Genomic DNA, 17,670 nt, shown 5'->3' with positions numbered 1-17,670 from the left:
CTAGGCACATGGCTAGCTTTTCTCCCCACCCCTTACCCAATGTGACATGGGTGATTGTAGATTGAATTAGTAATAAAGGGACTCCATTGTTGGAGATAAAATGTTCCAACTACCAAAACCCAGCTGATTTTCCAAGACATTCATGATTTCTATCAAATTTGTTTCCCCTAGTTTCTGTTAATCAGTTGACAATGCAACCGTATTTGGACTGCAAACTGCCTGGCTGCCTGCAAATGGAGGAAGGGCATGGCTCAGGCTTCTCTGTGATATTTCTTTCCCCTTTCCATACAAGAACACTTGTTCTTCACCTCCAGAGACATTTATGTTACCTTTAGGTGTGCTCAGCACAGAGTGTTATTTAGAAATGGAAAGGGAACTGGAAAACAAGGACCACAATTTTAAACTGGGAGAGGCTGGCAGCAGAGAACAAGTGTTAGCCTTTGAATTCCATCGTATCAGCTGTTTTTACCTCAGTCTAAATCAGTGTTTCTCAAACTTGGTGACTTTAAGTCCTGTGGACTTCAACTCACCAAGTTTGAGAAACACTGGTCTAAATCATAGAATTCTGATGGCTGGAACCTGCATGTTCGAACAGATCTCCTTTCTCACATTAGAAATGACACTGGAAGGAGAGCACCAAACCGAAAAGTTCTTTTATTGGTACCATACATGACCATAAATGGCACAAACTATGCAAAAAAAAAAAAAAGCTTTACAGTGCCCCAGGGAAGTGGAAAGGGACAGGTGGAGAGAGCTGACAGAGAACACGCCATCACTACATGCTGAGCCACAGCAGTAGAGAACGCGATACTCTTCTTTGAAATAGGAAACTGATACAGAAAAATAATCCCAATCCCTTGTAAATTACACTACTAGCTGCTATAATTACCTGCCCGCAGGGGAAGAGTTGGGCCCAGTAATACAAAAGTGACCAAACTGCCATGAATATACCTCAAGTTCATCCAACTGGGCTCTATCAGAGTAGAGAATATCTAGGATTCCAGAGCATGACTTGAAAGGAAATTCTTCTCACAGCACTAGACAAATCATGGTCAAAACTAGCAGCTCTAGGCAAACCGATGACGATAATGCTGCAAAGGGGAAAAACAATCTTTGCACATAGAAATCCTCTTGAAGAAATACCCTAAGTAAGTTTTGTGCCATGACAGTGCAGCCTTTGCAATCACCCTACACAATCAGTCTAGGCCAGGGGTGTCCGACTGGCGGCCCGTGGGCTGGATGCGTCACACGCAGGCCATGCCCACCACAGCTTCACAAAGGCAAAAAACATCCCGACACGTCACGTCACACGATCAAGTTTGACACCCGTGGTCTAGGCCACAAGGTGGCCAAAATATCTTAAAGGTATTTTGCACTCTTCTCAAAAGTGGAAAAGGTTGGACCACAAAGGCAGAGCCCCAAAGAATGGAGGCCTTTGAACTACGGTGCTGGAGAAGACTCCTGCGAGTCCCTTGCCTCACTCGCAACTTTGAGGCCTCTTGTGACATAATAAAGCAAGATGCACAGGATTAACCTAGGCTTTAAGGAAGAACATTGGAAAGTAGAAAGGAAAGTAGGTGTGTTTGTTTCCTTCAGGGTTTAGTACCAATATTTCAAATAAAAATGGATGTGTCTGGCTGGGCAGTGGTTTCCTAGAGGCCATTTCATAAAGAGAAGAAACAACTGTATGTTCTCTTTGCAAAACATGGGTATATTGCTTCCCCAGATTCCACAGCCCCATTCCTGTGGTTCTGCACTGCTGCAAATTGGTACCCTCTGAACTCTCCTGCCTCCCAAGAAGGACACCCATCACAATCAACTCCTCCCCCACTACCAATGGTAATGGGAGCGGCAGCCTTAGTGAGAACACAGTGAAAGAACAGCATCATACACACAGCATACAGCGCAGAAATATACAAGCACGAGGTACACAAATTTGAAAAGGGGAGGGATATGGGAGAAGAGGGTGGAGCAGGAGCAGCAGCACACACAAATTACACGAGGGGAAGGAGTGGGGGCAGCCATGCTGTCCTCAAAGGAGTGTATAAAGGAAGTTTGCAAAGTCTCTCCTTGGTTTGAAGCTCTCAGAACTGTATACAAAAACTAAGACTCCCAATTAGTAGACAAGCCTGTACAAAAATCAGGATTGGGGGAAATAGGGAGGGAGGGCAGATTTTTTTTTAAACTTACAATTTTATTTTATTTCTTTAAAAAAGCCCAAAATACTGAGGGCAGGGTACGTATGAGGACTGCAATTTCCTTTTAAGAGCAGGTCGGGGCAAAACAGCCCATGCCTAAAGATGTAACCAAAAGGGCAAGTGCCCTTCCGGGTAACTGTAGAATATTTTTCTAATGCATTCCAGAAAATTTAAAAGCCCACATAATCTCCTGCCATACTGGCTTTCTGGGATCTTCAGGCAAAAGAGAATTACTGCTCTGCCATCTCTAATACAGTCAAGATGAACTGCTTAAAATTCAACCCACAAAAATCATAGCTGCCCCAATGTGAGTCATGACATTGTCCACAAGACTCTCCTGCTAAAATGGAACCTTCTTGATCCCCCTCATAGAAAACTGAATGATAAAAGGGGCCTCAGACCAGATTTTTCCTGCCCACCTTAAGTACTCAGTCCTGTGGCCTCCCAAGGTACTTCATGCTGATCCACCAAAGCTTTGAGGCTCTAAGGGACTGCTATGAATACCACTCCCTAACAGTGTTGCTTGTGGTATCCAGGGCGCTGGATGCATGGACAGGGAAGGAGAAGGAATTAAAATTCTGTTTGGACTAAAAGCCCACTGTTCCAATTCTGCCCTAAAGGGGACAGCCAAGAGTGCAGACAGCAGGGAATCATGGCCAGGTTAACTGTAGGCAGGCAGGCGCTGCAGTGCTCATAGGCCTTGATAACTTGTTGGCCAGCCACTCTTCTTCACAATTGTCCAGGTAGAATGGTTTCGACTCAGTCCGTGGGGCACCAGCCAAGTCAAGTATAGGCCCGGCTGGGCACTGTTTTTGGGGCTTTATTGTGATGCTTGCGACGTTGGATTCTCAGACTTGCTCTCCTGACTGGAAGGGGGCTTGCTGTTCCAGGGACTGTTGGCGCCCAATGCGGGAGAGTTGTTGAAGCTGTCCTCATCATCAATGCCATTGGCAGCGTCAAACTGTGTGTTCTCCAGTCGAGTGATAAGGCGCTCATCTTCGTCGCCAAACTCCCCACCCATCAGGGTTGGCTCGCCCACCACCATCACATCCTGAGGAGGGAAGAGGGTCCCGAAACATAATCGAGGTGGAGACTGCCCTGACCCATACCACAATGTTCAAGGGAGCCAGCTGTCACAACAGCAAGGACCTCTCCCCTTACCCTCCCAGAATGAGGAATCAAAATTAGCCTCAGCCTTTATTCACCCTTCCCTAATCTGGCACCTTCCAGATGTGTTGAGACTCAACAACTAGGAGTGGCACAGAACATCTAGAAGGCACTTTATTTGGGAATGTTTCAGTTTTCCCTTCGAGCAATGTCCCTTTCTGGACTCTAAACAACGTTGTTATCTGTTTCTATTGTATCTGGGCATAGTCAGCATCTGATAAATCGATGGATGCCCTGGGATATTGGAGAACCAAAGTCTCCTCTCAATTCCTCACCTGAATGGTTCAAGACCTATTGTAACCTATAGCATCTGAATATCTTCCTACTCACACACACAAAAATGAGACTCTGGCCCTAACAGGGTCTACACAGAGCCTTCAAATGAACAGCTACATTAAGGGATTACATTAATCCTTTTTATGTTGTAAGACAGGATGGGCATAATCAAGATAAATATCTCTGGGACATCTACAGTAGATTAGCAAGGATTCCTGACATTCATTTAACAGCAACAACTAAGCTGCTTTCCCTTTCTTAAACCAGGTTGCTGAAAAAGAACATCTAACTGACTCATCTAAGGGAAAACTGGGAATGGATTTCTGGATAAAAGGACTTTGAGAGATCAATTCTGGCTGGCTTACATGCTCAGACGTGATCTTATTCCTTAACTCAAGGGTCCCCAAACTTGGCAACTTTAAGACTTGTGGACTTTACCAGCTATGCTGGCTGGTGAATTCTGGGAGTTGAAGTCCACAAGTCTTAAAAGTTGCCAAGTTTGAAGGCTTCTGCCTTAACTCTTAGGGTGTTTCCCTGAATCTGGCTTGGAGGAGTCCCAGAAGCCTGAATTCTACCAGGTTTGTTGTAGGAAGCATCACCCATCCTTTGGGGAAGTGCTTCGGCTGCATGAAACATGGCCCCAGGCCAAGGAATTCTCAGGTTAAAAGGAAAGGAAAAAATGAAAAGGGGATGCTTACAGGTACCTGACTGGAGAGGGCAAAGGTGCTGGCTGGGCTCTTCTTTTTGCTGTTGCTATTGTTGGTATTGCCTCCGCCGGAACTCATGGTGCTACCTCCAGACATCTTCCTTTTCCGGCGCTTACTAGGCTGCTGACGTGCAGGTTCAGCTGTGAAGGTGTTTGTGAAATAAAGTTTGGTGAGATATCTTGCCTTTAGAAAAAATAATCTAATATTCCCAATTATTTCAACATAGTCAAACTGTAAATTTGCACGTTCCAAGCAAGACCTGAATAAATGAATACTTCCCACTATTTATTCATAAATTTATATACCGTCTGATTCAAACTTTATAGCATGTCTGTATTTCCACACTAATTTCCACCTTCATTTTTATGCATTTTCCTATAGTTTCAGAGATAGGATTTTAGCACAGGCTAGCACTCAACAAAGCGCTGAGGCATTCCAGCTGCAGGAAGCCAATACCCTGCTGCCCTCAGCTGGGCTTGGTAGGAAATACATCCGGTTCATTGGTCAGTTCACAGGATATTCTTTCCTTCCGCTTAAAAGTCTCACCAGGTGGCGCCACCATACGTTGCCATTTCTGGAATAAGCACGTCTTGAGGCAATCCCGGGGACTGAGACTGTAGGTCTTGTGTCGAGACATCAACTCCTGCATTGGTTCTAAGATTACGCACAGCTGGTAGGAAGAAGAGGAGAAAGAAATTCTGTAGTAGAGGACAATCCCAGATGGAATCCTCCTGGAGCCATAGATAAGATTTCTAGAGATTGATCTGAACCTGGCCAGATATGGACACAGAGATTCTGACAAAACAAACAATTTCTTCATGCCTGATACCTGGGACGTACAATAAAGAAGTGCATCAATAAAGAACAATAAAAAATATTGTTTAAAAGTAAAGAACATTCACCTTTCTCTGAGGCCAATGCCAATCAATGTTGGTCAAGAGCGAGAGGTTCCGCCCACAACACCTGGGGTGTTGCGGGACTCGGTGCTCTCTCTGCTCCTTTTTAATATCTATACAAAGCCATGGGTGATTGTCACAGTGGACTGTACTATCATCAGTATGCAGATGGTGCCCAATTGTACAGTATGATGCTGTGTGATGCCCTTTCTCAGGGCCTGGAGATTTTGGAGGTCTGGATGGGAACGACTGGCTTCAATTAAACCCTGGTAAGACTGGGGGTGGGGGGGTCATCTACATTTTACCACTTGCCATCCTTGTTCCTGGATGGGGTTGCATTGCCCCAGACCAAACACGTATGTGATTTGAAGGTTCTGCTGGACTAATGAATCTGCCTTAGGAGTAGGTGGACAACCATGGCTAGGAGGGCCTTTCGTCGACTTTGTGTTGTAAACTAGTTGTGCCCCTTCCTGAATTGAGCAGCTCTTCTTTAGGTTCCTTATGCTGTACTCATCTTCCATATAGACTACGACAATGTGCTCTACATGAGGCTACCCTTGAAGAGTATCTGTGAGCTGCAGCTGACACAGAATGCGGTGGTGTGGGCAGTTTTGGGCATCCCTAGGGCTGCGCATGTGATGCCTCTATTATTTGAGCTGCATAGGATGCCTGTTTGCTTCTGGGTATAATTCAAGGTGCTGATTATTCCCTCTAAAGCCCTTCATGGCATGGGACAGCACCCAGTTATACAGGAGGTTATGTTACAGACACCACTGATTAAAATGTTTGATTGGCAGGGTCTAGGAAGAAAGCCTTCCCTGTCATTGACCCTGCCATATGGAGTATCTTGCCCCAGAGGGGACCAGGATGCCCACTCTTATATGCTCCAGAAGAGCATTAAGACCTAGGTCCATCAATTGGCATGGGGATCTAAAAGTGGCACGCAACCCTGGATATGGTTGGCTGCTTGAGAGCGTTCCTCTATCTTTTACATTTTTTTGTGTTCTGCTTCTGTTTTTAACTTTGCTTTTGCCTATGTTTCTCTTTTATGGCTGTGTGTTTTAAAAGGATAAAGTACCCAGAATCATTTATGTGAGATGGGTAGTATATAAATTAGATTAGATTGGCAGACTTACATGTATTTTTCTAACTCGCCTTTATTATTTTTACAAGGTGATGAACATATCCAATACGACAGGGGTGTCCAAACTTGGGAACTTTAAGACTTGTGGACTTCAACTCCCAGAATTCCCCAGCCGGCTGGCTGGGGAATTCTGGGAGTTGAAGTCCACAAGTCTTAAAGTTCCCAAGTTTGGACACCCCTGCAATACGATTTCCTCCTCCTATTTGCCCCACAGCAACAACCCTGTAAGTGGGTTGGGCTGAGAGTGACTGGCCCTAAAGTCACCCAACTGGCTTTCAAGGCCAAGGAGAGACTTATGGCTGCTCTCTAACTTCAATCTTGGCTGTTTCTTGTTAGTTGGGATCAAGCTGGATAACGGTTTCTATTGATGAGCTTCAATTACCTTTAGAACTCACAGGCTTTTCTTGGTTGCTAGCAAAATCAAATATTAAAAATGTTTTGCCTGGAACACCTGTGAAGCTTTTACTAGAAATAATGCAGCAAACTGACTTTCATGCTAAATATGTTTAGTCAAATCTGGATTTGCAAAACATATGAGATGTACTTTCCCTGTATGCTTTCTTCCTCCTAGTGTGGGTAGGATAATAATACAATAGTAGAGTTGGAAGGGACCTTGGAGGTCTTCTAGTCCAACCCCCTGCCTAGGCAGGAAACCCTATACCGTTTCAGACAAATAGCTATCCAACATCTTCTTAAAGACTTCCAGTGTTGGGGCATTCACAACTTCTGGAGGCAAGCTGTTCCACTGATTAATTGGATTGTGGAAAACAGTTCAGGGACAGGCTTTCCCACGTATGGGACAGATGAATCTTTTCTTCCCCTCATCTCCTTCCTCAAGAAACTAGAGTGGGTCTCTTTTGAGCCTCTTTCCCTGCCCACTATCCAGCTGCAGGCTAGACTGTCTCTTATCTGACCATTCTCTTGGCAACAGTCTCTTTGCTTGAGTTCCCAGGGTCTTTCCCACATCCCATCACTACTAGTGTCCTAGAATCACTGGTGCTCCATTACTGAGATTTTCAAACAAAGTTGGACTGGGATGATTTGAGGATTCCTGCTCTGGGTAGGTAGTTGAACTGCAAGGCCTCCAAAGTCATTTCAGACCCTATGATTCTCTGATTTTGTGTATGCCAGCTTTACCCTAGTTGCCCTGTACAACCACTCTTAAGATCCCCGCAGACTTGTTTTCACCGGTCATGGTTCATCCAAAATGGTTTGATAGAACTTCCAGAACATAATTTGTTTTTTCAGATTTGAAGGAAAGCATATTTTCCGTTTTCTATACATCGCTAGTGAATTTATGCACCCCTTTATTCTATCATAGTAATATAGAAAAAGTGCCTAATAGCTTTCAATATTGCCACTACTCTAAAATGTAACTAGTGAGAATATGATTGTGTTTTATACATACATAAATATAATCTGCCAATAATCATCTAAAGCATAGAAGCATGTATATTCTCACAAACATAAAACAGTCAACCAAAAAACCTCCTTACAATAGCTTTTAAAATAGTGTAAAGTATAGAAAAATATTATTGTCCAAATGGCATTTTTAATTCTGTTACTGTCTGAAGGAGGAAATACCAAGGAATGTATTTCTTAGTTTCATAGGTGCTGAAGAAAAGTACTTACTCGGAGGTAGTTGAGTGTGGAGTTTGAAAGCCCACATCGAGTAATATTTTTGGACAACTGGTCCAACATCTGGGGATCTTGAGCCTGGAGAGAGAGAATGTTAGAAGCAGAAATAAAATAGCTAAACAAAAAACAAGTATGGTGGGATATGGATCTAGTATATAGCATAAATTCAGCGTATGCTAGAAGACACAATGTTCCAAGGGAGATACATGTTAAGTTTGTCAGGAGATCCACAAGGGACGAGGTACTTGCGACCCAAAGGGAGGGACCATTGAAATATAAAGATGAAGAGATCACCATTCTCAAACAGATCCCGAAAAAAATAAGAGATAGAAGGAGGAAATTGTCCTCCCTAGCAAAAAAATTGTATGAAAAAGGGATCTGGTTTAAATGGTTGATACCAGAGGGGATGTTAATCTTCTGGGAGGGAAATAGGATCAGAATCAATACAGTTCAGGAGGCGGAGGCCTTTACTAAAAAGAGTTTTCTGCTCTCAGAGGAGGAATTGAGTGGGAGTAGTGAAAGAGACAGTAAAACACAAGATAGTAAGATTCAAGACGGGAAGGAGGGGGGCACTGAGGCTCTCTCTGGCGACAGGGAGGAAGAAGCAATATCGAAAAGGCTCAGATCCCCAAAATAAAACTATTTGGAAGAATAGCAGTTAGTGATATATTAGAAAACGACAAAGAGAAACATGTAGGAACACAAGACTAACAATATAGAGTAAGATTTGGTTTACTGTTTTCTTCTATAAATTTGTTGTACAATGTTATATAAGTGAGTATCGTGCTGGGAGCTCTACCAACAGTATGAAAGCTGCCAAAAATTTTTGTATACCTATTTACCCTCCCCTATATATTTGAAAACCAATAAAATTTTGTTTAAAAAAAATTGCCTCAACACATAAAACATACATTGGAGCACTGGAAGTTAAATCTTTTAAAACGATACAGTATATTTGGACACCAAAATAGAAATTGAAGCTTGAAATTTTCAAAAAAATAATGGTGCAGCAGAAAAACTCTCAACACTATGAATAGGCACAAAGCAAGCAAAACATCTTGTCAAGACTCACTATCAGCAATATTTAAACCCAGTTTAAACAGAGGCTATTACTAACCTCTGAACTTACATGCATAGCAAGGATGCTACGGGGAATAAGTTCCCGATGCTGCCGAACACTGAAGTGCCATGTCTTTATCCTCATCATGTCATCAAACATGAATTCCAAGTAGAGGCGGCCCTCCACAGATACCTGGACAAGCAGAATGCAAAGGGCTATGAGAGTCAAGTGAGTATTCTCTAAGTAATTATTTGAACGCTTGTATACAAAGTCTATGATCCATATAATACAATCAAATTCTGGATCGCTTTTTAGATTCTAACATCCCACTACTCAAATTATATCCCCAGAGTCATATTATTTTATTAGACCACATCTGAAATTCATTTAGTGAATATCTGACATGCTATTAGTCTTTCCCAGCAGGCATATACTTATAACTGCCTTGTTAGATTATTTCCTGATTTCTCATTCTTTGGTATCTAAGATTAAAACATGAGATATAGAAGTCATTATAATTTCAGACTATGTTCCTAAAAGAATTATTATCCGACAGAAAAAATCCTTTCCAAAGTAAATCTGGCCTCATGCTTTTTAGCTTGAGGTTCCTCAGGTTTAAGTTGGGTCAACAAGCCTGGGAAACACTAGGAACTGGTGAAATATTGAGATGACCACTGCATCTCTTTTTTATTCTGTTTTACCTCTGTGGCTTTTTATATTTGCATACATATTATTAGTAGTATTAATGTTGTAGATTTTGTTTTTAATTTTGTTGGATGCTCCAGGATCACTTGATTGTGAGATAGGCAGCTATATAAGTACATTTAATGAATGAATAAATCATTTCAAAGGTTATATAAATAACTAACATTAATTTAACTTTCCTCAGCTTTCTATAAAGGAGGATTATTGGTTTAGAAACCTTAAAAAAATCCTCCAAAATCTTTAACCATTAAAGAGCAATTGAATCTGGGCCAAATAAATGAATAACAAAATGTTATTTTGCCCTTTTAGAAATTTTACAAATAAGAAATTCCTCATCTGTCAATAAAAACTGATAGCAGAAAAGGCCTGCTGCCAAATGAAATAACCTCACCAAGCTTACTGTGCTGAATGTGGTGGGATGGGCAGATATAATGAGCCCATCATTATATTATAATGAGCTTGAATGTCCTTTTCTCATTGATCAATAGACAATTTCATTAATTGATATGAAATTAATTTCCTGTTCTCTTAAAATGAGGTTAACGTAACAATGGTTTGCAAAGCAAACAAAATTTGCTTTGCCTCAGCGAATATTAGGTAGAAGTTGGTTGTCCCGAAGGTGCTTTTCCAATAGGCAACTAGGTTTTTCTTGTTTTTTTTCCTTGAAAACATTTCGCTTCTCATGCAAGAGCTTCTTTAGTTCTAACTGAATGGTGGAGAACAGAAGGAGTTATATTATTTGGAGTCATCTGGTTGTTAGCTCTCTGCAAAGAATACAAATCCATCCACTCCTTGTTTTGCAGCACTTGGTTTCAAAATGTAATGTCCAGTTCCCTATTTTTCTACTTTAAAAAAATTGCTATACCTGCCTATCCCATTTCTAAATAGTGATGAATTTAAATTAAATGTAAACATGTGCTATATGCAATTGCATTTTTATTAATTGTTTCAGAATAAAAATATATTTAAACATACACTATGACATACTTTTGTTCTAATTCTATTTGTAGCTACCAACTCTTTCCAAGCAGAGAATCTCTTTGCAAGAATATGTGAAGAATGCTGAAGACTGTAATTATACACAACTGCCTCTTGGTAAGCCCTGGGGAAACACCACTGCACTCTCACCTGGGTGAACATGGGCTTGCCATGCTGAGTGACCATAGTACATTGATCACAATCAAGTGAAACAAAGTTGTTATGGAAGGATTCCTTTGGGTGCTTCAGAACGTAATACAGCTCAGTAGCGCCCCCCTCAAAGATACTGCGGAAGTAGCGAGGAATTAGGGTACGGCCGATTGCTATACATCAGGAAGAAAAGGGTGATAAAAATCAAATTACTTGTCATTCTTTGTAGTGTACATTCATGGCTAGCATTGGCAAAAGCATTTTTGGGAGATTATGAACAATGAATGGAACTGACAATAGGCCAAGACCCAAGTCCTGAATGTACTGCTCAGAAGCAATAATGTTTTTGTTGATCATTCCTTGATGCTGCCAAGGTCACTACCCATCTCAATTATATTTCTTTTAGATTCCTCTAATTTAAAAAGTATGGGCAATAGCACAGAACTATCCTGAAAAGAACTTTATTTTCAACAGAACTTCTGGATCTATATAGTGTCATCATCTTGTAGCATCTTTCAAGGATTTCCGATAGGGTTTTTCCTAGCGCTTACTACAGTACAGTAAAGACTTGAGACATCTGCATGCAACACATGTAATCTACTATTCAACTATGCTCCTTCCATAGTAACACAACAGCTTTAAGTTGTTCTAAACAGATATAACTTATTTTTCCATTTTAAAATTATCCATCTACTTTCTAGAACGTGACAAGTGGAAAAAGTCAACACATGCATGACTCCTAAGCCCAGAAATCTGTCAATGCCTTAGTAATATTTTATTCAAAGTTTAATATTCTGAAATAAAAACAATATCCATTTTCTTATATATTTAATGGTTTTTCCAAACACTCTAAGCATCCTTTTAATGCCACTTCGAACATTTTGGAAGAAATACCAAAGGAAAATCCTATCAGATACTGATTTTTAGAAGTGGAGAGCAAAGGAAAAAATGTAAAGGCTTAGATAAAGTGGATTTCCAGCAGTATTGTGATTAATGATACATAATTTTCATGTAAGAAATACAAATCCCCTTAGAATAACAAAGATATACTAATAAGTGGATGAAACAAGCAATTTTCAACAAAAATCATTCCTGAAAATAGTTTGTCCACCCAAAGGTAAGGTATTAACACTGGGAACTTCATGGTAATTTCAAAAAATATCCAATGGGGAGCACAACTGTTATACAAGATGATAAATGCTAAATGCTTGCTGGGAATGTTATCCGAAGATGCTTTCATGGTCATGTGGCCAGCAAGGTACACAGAATGCTGTTACCTTCCCACCAAAGTAGTATCTATTTTATCTACTTGTATTTGCATGTTTTTGAACTGCTAGGCTAGCAGAAGCTGGGGCAAGAACAGGAGCTCACCCTGTCACATGGTGCTTGGGTCTTGAACTGCCAGCCTTCCAGTCAAAAAGCCCAGTGTTTTTACCGCTAGACTACTGTGCTTCTTAATATATACATTACTTAGTCTAAAACCAACTTTCTTAATTAATGTTCAGAATTCTTCTGAATATTCCCTTTTGTGATAGACTATGAAGACAAAGAGGCATCTGATGCAGCTACAGGAAATGTGTACTAGTTCCCAAGATGATAATGACAATGGAAGCTGTTCCCTCAGGATTTACTCCAGGAGGTGGATAAGTAGATAACTATTTGCATCTATGGCTTTATACATGAAAGATTTATGAAGAAAGACAATAGTAGATATCGAACAGACATGGAACTCTAAGTGACTCACTGTATCTCTTTGGTCCATCTTCCAGACAGAAGGTGATTGTTAACATAGCATCATCCTCAAAAAACTCAGTGGTGAAGGCATCCCACCACAGATTGTCACATTCCTGTAAGCACGGAGAAGAGCAAATTAAAGACAGGGGTGCTATTAATGAATGGCATATCTGTCCAAGTGAGTGGAATTCAACCTGTTCCAAACAGGGGCATTATTAAATTCAGAGTTTAGGGTACTTCTGGATCTATCCTTGTTGCTTCAGGAGCAAGTGGCCACTGCGGCCAAACTTGTTTTTTTATCAACTTAGTTTGATCCTCTACTTATGCTATTGGATTCCGTTAGATTACTGCAATACCCTTGGAGACTATTTAGAGATTTCAATTAATACTAAATGTTGAGACATGAGTACTGACTGGAATTTGGTAATATAAACACCCAGAGCTGGTTTTCCAATCTGCTTCCAGTTTCAAGTTGAAGTGTAGGTTTGATCTAATGAAGGGTTTTGCCATTTGGAATAACACTATGTGAAAGAGGCTTCTTTCTATATTTTCTTACCAGTACCTTAAAATGGTATCTGGAGGGTCTGCTCCAAATGCATTCTCACTGAGGTACATCAAGTAATTAATTGGGAGGGGTTCTTTCCAGTGGTGACCCTTAAGCTTTGAAATGTCTTCCTCTAGTGAGAGATGCATGATGCCATCCTCATTTGCCTCTTCAGTGATAAGGCAAAAATATTTTTTATTCTCCCAGGACTCTTACTCATTCTTAATTTGGCTGTCATTTTAAATTTATGTATTGCTCCATTTTGTTTCTACTATTGTTTCATCAGTTATTGTGCCAAGTTTATTTTATATTTTTCTAATGTGCTTTTATAAAACATTTAACATACATGCTCCTTATTTTTACTTACTGTTTTAATTATTAGTGTAATTTTAAATTATAAACTGTTTTGAGACATCTATTAATGGCAAACGATACAGGAAAAAAAATAAAATCAGTAAAATCAGTTCTCCAAAGTTAAATAAAAACCAAGGACTGATTAATAGCCACAGTCCTTTCCCCTCTTGTGTAATTGTGACAGCTATATGGACTGTATCCCTCCAAAGCTTCCCCCTTTCTTCTAATTCAGTCATCCAGAAGCCACAGTAACATACCTCTGTCCAGTTTTGCAGCCGCTTATTGAGTTCAAATATTCTGTAGTCAGTCTGGTTTCCATATGGTGTGTGTCTCCTGTCAAACAAATCATAGCAATTACCTAACAAAAAAGCCATTTATCCAAGAAACCTGAGTGTGCAAAATGTTTTATTATTTGGGGAGACATAGATGCTATTGTAATCTCAAACCATGTTTTTATGAAATAATGTTTTTATAGATACAACTTTTTAGTGGTTCTTATCTGTGGCTCTGCTGAAAAACAAAATAACAATATTATTAGGCAGATGGAACAGCAAGTAAACTAGTTACTTAACTATAAGAGCAGTTCTTTCAGTGGTCATCTATAAATTCACTCACTTAGGTTGTGCACCTTCAAAGAACCTTCAAGACCTTATAGAAACATTTAGAGGGACTACACTGAACCCCTTCAGTTCCTAACAATAATACAGTGGGATAAAGAAACAGCCAAATCACCTCAGAGTTAACGAGGTAAAAGGACACACTGGGTGAATAAATGGTTGACCAATCAAAGAAATGCAATCACAAATAAGTACGCATTCTTCTTCAGAAATATTGCTGATTAGCAAGCTTCTTACTAGGAGTATGGTTTGGCCCACTAAGATGAGCAGAGGAGAGCTCTATAAAGACTGAATCCTTTTAGAAGCAAAAGTCCACTCTGTAATAAGAGGGTGAAGATTGAGACGATGCACCTGCCCAGCAAAGCTCTGAGACATCTATTAATGGCAAATCATACACAGCTTTCCTGTCTCAGAGGAAGGCTTCTGGTCTTGCTGCTGAGGAAAAGCATTGCAGCTCAAAGTAACCCTTGATGGTTATGACCAACCATTTGAACAGAAAGCCTACAACTTTTAGAAAGCCCTTAGAAGGCCAAAAATAAGTATTGAGCTGGCAGAAGGGTGCCATAAAGTCCAGGTAAAAGACAAAAGTGTAACATGTTAGATACTTGTTCTAACTACAGTGGTTTCCACCAAGGTCCTTCCACACAAACTGCGCATTGCAGTATTAGAGGCTTTACACCTAGGGCATCCTGGAATTGTCAGGATGAAATCTTTGGCTAGGAGTTACGTGTGGTGGCCTAACATGGACAGGGAGATCAAAGAATGGGTGGCTACCTGCACACGTGCCAGGAGTCCAGACCAGCTCCCCCAGAGGCCCCCGGTAAGGAGTGGGAGCGACCTCAAGCACCATGGTCTAGGGTGCACATTGACTTTGCTGGCCTAGTTCACGGCCAGACATTTTTCGTAGTTGTTGACGCCTACTCGAGATGGTTAGAGGTAGTCCTGATGACCTCCACTACGGCAGAAGCGGTCATCAAGGTGCTGCTCTGAATGAGATTCACCCAACATGAGAAATAATTGCTGAGCAACAATAATTAAGCAGGACATCATGTGACCAGAATGGACTTATAACCACATTACTGCTGTGGTTATTAAGCGAATCACCCATAGTAGTTAAGCGAGACATCATTTGATTGCAATTTGCAATTTTATTGCTGGCTTCTTCATTGGTTTCATTGACTCTGCAAGTCATATGAGTCAATGACTCTTCATTGACTCATATGACTACAGGACACTATGACTGTCACAAATTTTTGCTGGTTCTGAAGTGCCCGAATCTCAATCACATGATCACAAAGTTGCTACAGCAACAGTCATACTGCAAGGACAAGTTGTAAAGTTACTTTTTCAACAGCATCATAACTTTGAACGATGCTAAACAGGGCTGCTAAGAGAGATTTATCTAAGATTTTTAAATGAACTAAGGCAGTACAGCAGAAGCTATACAGGGCTCTCACTAAACATGTTTATAGGCTCTAGGAACTTCTAAACAGGGCTCTCTGTACACAAGTGCATTATCTCATGAGCGCAAATCGCTACTGCAACATAGAAAAGGTTTTTAAATATTAATAGGACTTGATTACTTCATTGTCCCTAGAATGGGAAATTCTAAATTCTTCTATCCTGATTATTAAGATTAAGAATCATGTTAGATAGATAGATAGATAGATAGATAGATAGATAGATAGATAGATAGATAGATAGATAGATAGATGATAGAAAATATTTTCAGAAAATAAATTGTTTTAGAAAATTTCTAAACAATTTTTCTGGGGTTCTATAATTCTGAGAACATCTTTATAGAAAATGCAGAAAATTACAGGTAGTCTTTGACTTAGGACAGTTTGCTTAATGACCATTCGAGGTTACCACGAGCTTGAAAAAAGTTACTTATGATCTGTTCTAGAGGTTATGAGTGCTGCACTATCCCATGGTCATATGACTGCATTTCAGGCACTTGGCAATTGACTTACATTGACAACTGGAAGAAATTACATGACTTAGAAAGTTATGGAATTTTAATAGCCTGGCAAATTGACTTTTTGGAAAAACCCAACTTTAAAAATTGGAGAAGACGGTGATATAAAAAATTGGATGGAAGTGGGTATATTAACTTCATCTAATAAATGAAGATGAATTTTTAACATATTTTGTGTTAAGAGGTATTATCTATCAGGTATAGTCCAATGTCATTCATACAGAATACAGTGCAGAATAACATAATTGTTCAAATGAAATGTATACATATTTGAATATTTGCATTAGACTAGTGTACTGTTTATTGTTGTAACACCATATCACATTATGTTTCCTTTATCATATTTCTTTCCCTTTTGTTAAAACACTTTTTTGACAATGTTTCTCTGTCATTATTCTCTTGTGTTTTTCTTTTTTCTTTTTATTATTAATTAAAAAGCAATACATAAATATAGTTGTATTTATTTCTTATAAATAAGAAAATAATAATCAAGAAATCATTTTAACCACACTTGAAATATTATGATTTAGCTGTACTCAGGTTAGTATTATAAGACGTTTTTTTCAATTTTATCTCCCCCTTCCAACAGGACCAGCACATTTGGAGGGCATTAAGTTGAACAAGGATACACACAGTCTTTATATAGTATCTTACCCAATCCCTGGTTCCAGGTATGTTGGTGGATACATAGGAGTTGGTCTGCGAAGAAATAAGCCCATACAAGATTAATCAAAACCTTATCAAATCATTTCATTACAAAGCAGAGTGTATCCCAGACAAATAACTTTGGAAAAGGGGGAGGGAAAACATGCTTTACCAATGTCCATCTTCCACTTCAGATTTAATTTCTTAGCTTAGACTCCTCCAGTGACTTCAAAGTTATTGAAGTGTTATTATTATGGGGTATTATTATGATCACCATAACTTATAACACACTGAGTGCTGTAGCTCGTTCTCACAGTACTCAAACACGTGTACATCAGGCTGGATGAAGACTGTTTTAAGCTACAACCCCAATTAGAGATCAGTTTGACTATTTATTACTGGCAAAGTTCACACGAATGGAGAATCATTGATGTACAGTAAAAAGTATAATTAAAGAAAGTTTGTCTTGGAATATTTGAAGTCATTTAACAGTGCTGTATCTTAGTGAACATCTACGGAGAATACTTCTTTGTGCTTTTTCTTGTATTTTGTCATCTTTTAAAAAGAAATAAAAACCCTAAAAATCAGTGAAAAATGGGAAACAATCAGATAAACAGTTCCTGTTTTGTTTTAAGAATATACCACAGCTTGATATCTTCTTCAGAAGGGAGGACATTTTTTTTCATTTCATTCATCAATACTTGCTGTGAATGTAATGAGACCATGCCAAGGGGAAATTGCAACCCTTCCTCAGGAGACTGAGCCAAGAGAAACTGGTTATCCAAGCCTTACGAATCTGACCATTCCTACTCCACGGAGATCCCCCTGCTCTGTCAAGGAGTTTGATAGCAAGTTTTGTCTGGCAAGAAGCTGCTTGGC

At 39.8% G+C, this 17,670-nt stretch overlaps 1 protein-coding gene across 5 annotated transcripts in view; it reads right to left on the bottom strand.

Annotated features, from left to right (window-relative positions):
• Window positions 1-638: 638 nt before the first annotated feature.
• The window catches only part of LDB1 (LIM domain binding 1), a 63,148-nt gene continuing 46,116 nt past the window's right edge, over window positions 639-17,670 (bottom strand). For 2 of the 5 annotated variants that reach the window (XM_081953509.1, XM_081953513.1), the window contains exons 3-11: window positions 16,801-16,845; window positions 13,809-13,884; window positions 12,664-12,766; window positions 10,920-11,092; window positions 9,144-9,278; window positions 8,021-8,104; window positions 4,895-5,018; window positions 4,340-4,488; window positions 639-3,249 (exon numbers count right to left, since the gene is read on the bottom strand). In XM_081953509.1, coding sequence (XP_081809635.1) covers window positions 3,019-3,249; window positions 4,340-4,488; window positions 4,895-5,018; window positions 8,021-8,104; window positions 9,144-9,278; window positions 10,920-11,092; window positions 12,664-12,766; window positions 13,809-13,884; window positions 16,801-16,845 — 1,120 coding nt within the window. In that variant the 3' untranslated portion in view covers window positions 639-3,018. The remainder of the gene's footprint in view (window positions 3,250-4,339; window positions 4,489-4,894; window positions 5,019-8,020; window positions 8,105-9,143; window positions 9,279-10,919; window positions 11,093-12,663; window positions 12,767-13,808; window positions 13,885-16,800; window positions 16,846-17,670) is intronic. The other 3 variants (XM_081953510.1, XM_081953512.1, XM_081953511.1) reach the window with 3 other exon arrangements.

Source organism: Natrix helvetica (assembly GCF_964273705.1).
Source record: "Natrix helvetica genome assembly, chromosome: 5".
Lineage (NCBI taxonomy): Eukaryota > Metazoa > Chordata > Lepidosauria > Squamata > Natricidae > Natrix > Natrix helvetica.
This window is presented reverse-complemented; position numbering and strand designations above follow the sequence as displayed.